Genomic DNA, 2,672 nt, shown 5'->3' with positions numbered 1-2,672 from the left:
CGACTCAACAGCGCTCGTCGGGCTCCGGCGGCTCGCGCGGACCCCCACGAGCGGCGGCGACGACGTCGCGGCCCTGGCGGCCTACGCGACGTGGGCGGCCCCGCGCGCGGCGGACGGCGGCGGCGCTTTGGCCGACGACTTCGAGTCCGCGGGCGCGGCCGCGCTGGGCCCGCCGGCGCCCGACGACGACGTCGCCGCGCTGCGGGCGGCCGTCCTCGCCGGCGCCGCGGCCCACGGCGAGCGGTGCCGGCGCGTCGCGGAACGCGCGGCCGCGCTCTGCGCGGATGGCGCGCTCGCGCGGGACGGATCGGGCGGCTTCGTCGCGCCGGCGGCGGCGGGCGGCGCCGCGCCGCTGGGCGACGTCCTGAAGCTGCTCGACATCGGCGGCGACGCGGAGCCGCCGGCCCCCGCGCCGCCGCCGCCGCCCGCGCCCGCGGCGCCCGTCGAGGCCGAGGCGCCTCCCCCCAAGAAGCTCTACGACGCCGACGCGCCGCCGAAGAAGAAGAAGCCGCCGCGCCGCGACCGGAGCCCGCGCGCGCGGCCGCCGCCGCCGCCGCCCGCGTCGGCGCAGCGGCGGCCCGCGCACGCCGAGCCCGCCGCGGGCGTGCGCCTCGCGTCCATGGCGCCAATGCCGCCCGCGTCCCTCGCGCCGGCCGCGGACCGGCTCCTCTTCGTCGTCGACGTCGCGAACGTCGCCATGCGCCACGGCGCGCGGGGCAGGTTCTCCTGCCGGGGCATCGCGCTCTGCCTCGCGCACCTCGAGTCGCGCTTCGCGGGAAACTGCCGCTTCGCGGCGTTCCTGCCCGAGTACATGCTCGACGCGGAGAAGGTCGCCGCGAAGCGCCGCGCGCACGAGTTGGGCATCCGCACGGCGCGCGCCCCGGAGCTGCCCGACGACGTCGCGTACCTCGCGGGCCTCGAGCGCGACGGCGTCCTCTTCGCGACGCCGTCCCAGGACTACGACGACTCGTACCAGATCGAGTACGCGCGGCGCCACCGCGGCGTCATCGTCTCCAACGACATGTTCCGCGACGCCGTGGACAAGCTCGCGCCCCACCTCCGCGGCGCGCTCCGCGAGTGGCTCCGGACGCACCTCCTCTCCTACGCCTTCGCCGGCGACGAGTTCGCGCCGAACCCGGACTTCGCCTATCCAGTAGCCGTCCAGATCCAGCGACGAGCGGCGTAAGACTAGGGAGCTCACGCGGCCGCGAGCGCCGCGCGCGCGGCCTCGAACTCCGCGGCGAAGCGGCCGACGACGGCCGCGGCGGGCTCGACGGTTTGGACGGGCGCGATGCCCTGGCCGCAGCCCCAGATGTCCTTCCAGGCCTTGGCCGAGTCGCCGCCGAAGTTCATCTTCGTCGGGTCGCTCTCCGGGAGGTCGTCCGGGTCGAGGCCCGCGGCGCGCACGGACGGCTTGAGGTAGTTGCCGTGGACGCCCGTGAAGAGGTTCGAGTAGACGATGTCGTCGGACGCGCCGTCGACGATGGCGCCCTTGTAGGCCTCCGACGCGTTCGCCTCGTCCGTCGCGATGAAGGCCGAGCCGACGTAGCCAAAGTCCGCGCCCGCGGCGAGCGCCGCGGCGACGCCGCGGCCGCTGCCCAGCGCGCCGCTCAACGCCAGCGGCCCGTCGAACCAGCGGCGGATCTCGTCCACGAGGGCGAAGGGGGAGGCCGTGCCCGCGTGGCCGCCCGCGCCCCAGGCCACGGCGACGAGGCCGTCCGCGCCCTTGGACACGGCCTTCTTCGCGAAGAAGTCGTTGACGACGTCGTGGAAGACGACGCCGCCGTAGGAGTGCACGGCGTCGTTGATGTCCTCCCGCGCGCCCAACGAGGTGATGACGATGGGCACCTCGTGCTTGACGATGGTCTCCATGTCCCGCATCAACCGGTCGTTGGACCGGTGCACGATCTGGTTGCAGGCGAACGGCGCCGGGTGTTCGCTGTCGTCGAGGCGCGCCTTGATGTCGCACATCCAGTCGTCCAAGGCGCTGTCGGAGCCGCGGGCGTTCAGGGCCGGGAAGGACCCGACGACGCCGGCCTTGCACTGCTCGACGACCAAGTCGGGGTTGCTGACGATGAACAGCGGCGCGCCGATGATTGGCACCTTGAGCTGGGACCGGAGCTTCTCGGCGGCGGCGCTGGCGCGGCGGCGCGCGCCGACCAGGGCCGTTTTGCTGGCGACGGCGCGGCGCATGGCGACTGCGGTGGCCATTAGACGAGGCGTGTGGACACTTCCACTTCACCTTTGTGGCGAAGCAGGCATGTTGTCCTCAACAACAAAGAGCCAAAGGCATGAGGGGAGAAGCAGGGAGAGCCTCTCTTTGGCATTTGCCGGCGCGCGCGCGGCCGGCTGTCCATGGTCACGGGCTACGGATCGCGGCAGACGTGCCTCTGGTGTGCTCGGAAACGTGCTCCGTGACCATGGACACCCTGACCGTCGTCCGGAATCGCTGCGCGAAGTTCGAGCATTTCGGCATGCTCTGCGAGCCGAAAGGCAGCCCATTTTGGGCTCTGGGCAGCGTGCTGGCTGGCTCGGAGGCTCGGGGTACATGTCTGATACCCTCGGGCTGCTCAGTTGCTGACTTGGCTCGGACGACGTGCGACACCGCGCGCGCGGGCGTGCGGGCGCGCGCGACGCGGTTTCAGCGCGAACATGTCAGATCGACTTCCTCG

The 2,672-nt window shown here is 73.3% G+C and overlaps 1 protein-coding gene across 1 annotated transcript; it reads right to left on the bottom strand.

Moving 5' to 3' along the window:
* Positions 1-1,197: 1,197 nt before the first annotated feature.
* On the bottom strand, positions 1,198-2,193 carry AURANDRAFT_27327 (hypothetical protein; the record flags this gene model as incomplete). The annotated part of the gene is made up of 1 exon (XM_009039402.1): positions 1,198-2,193. One exon carries the CDS (start codon positions 2,191-2,193, stop codon positions 1,198-1,200), a length of 996 nt encoding a protein of 331 aa, XP_009037650.1.
* Between the last annotated feature and the right edge of the window lie 479 nt (positions 2,194-2,672).

The sequence above is a fragment of the Aureococcus anophagefferens genome (assembly GCF_000186865.1).
Source record: "Aureococcus anophagefferens unplaced genomic scaffold AURANscaffold_11, whole genome shotgun sequence".
Lineage (NCBI taxonomy): Eukaryota > Pelagophyceae > Pelagomonadales > Pelagomonadaceae > Aureococcus > Aureococcus anophagefferens.
Note: the sequence above shows the minus strand (reverse complement) of the source record. Positions and strands in the feature narration are given on the sequence as shown.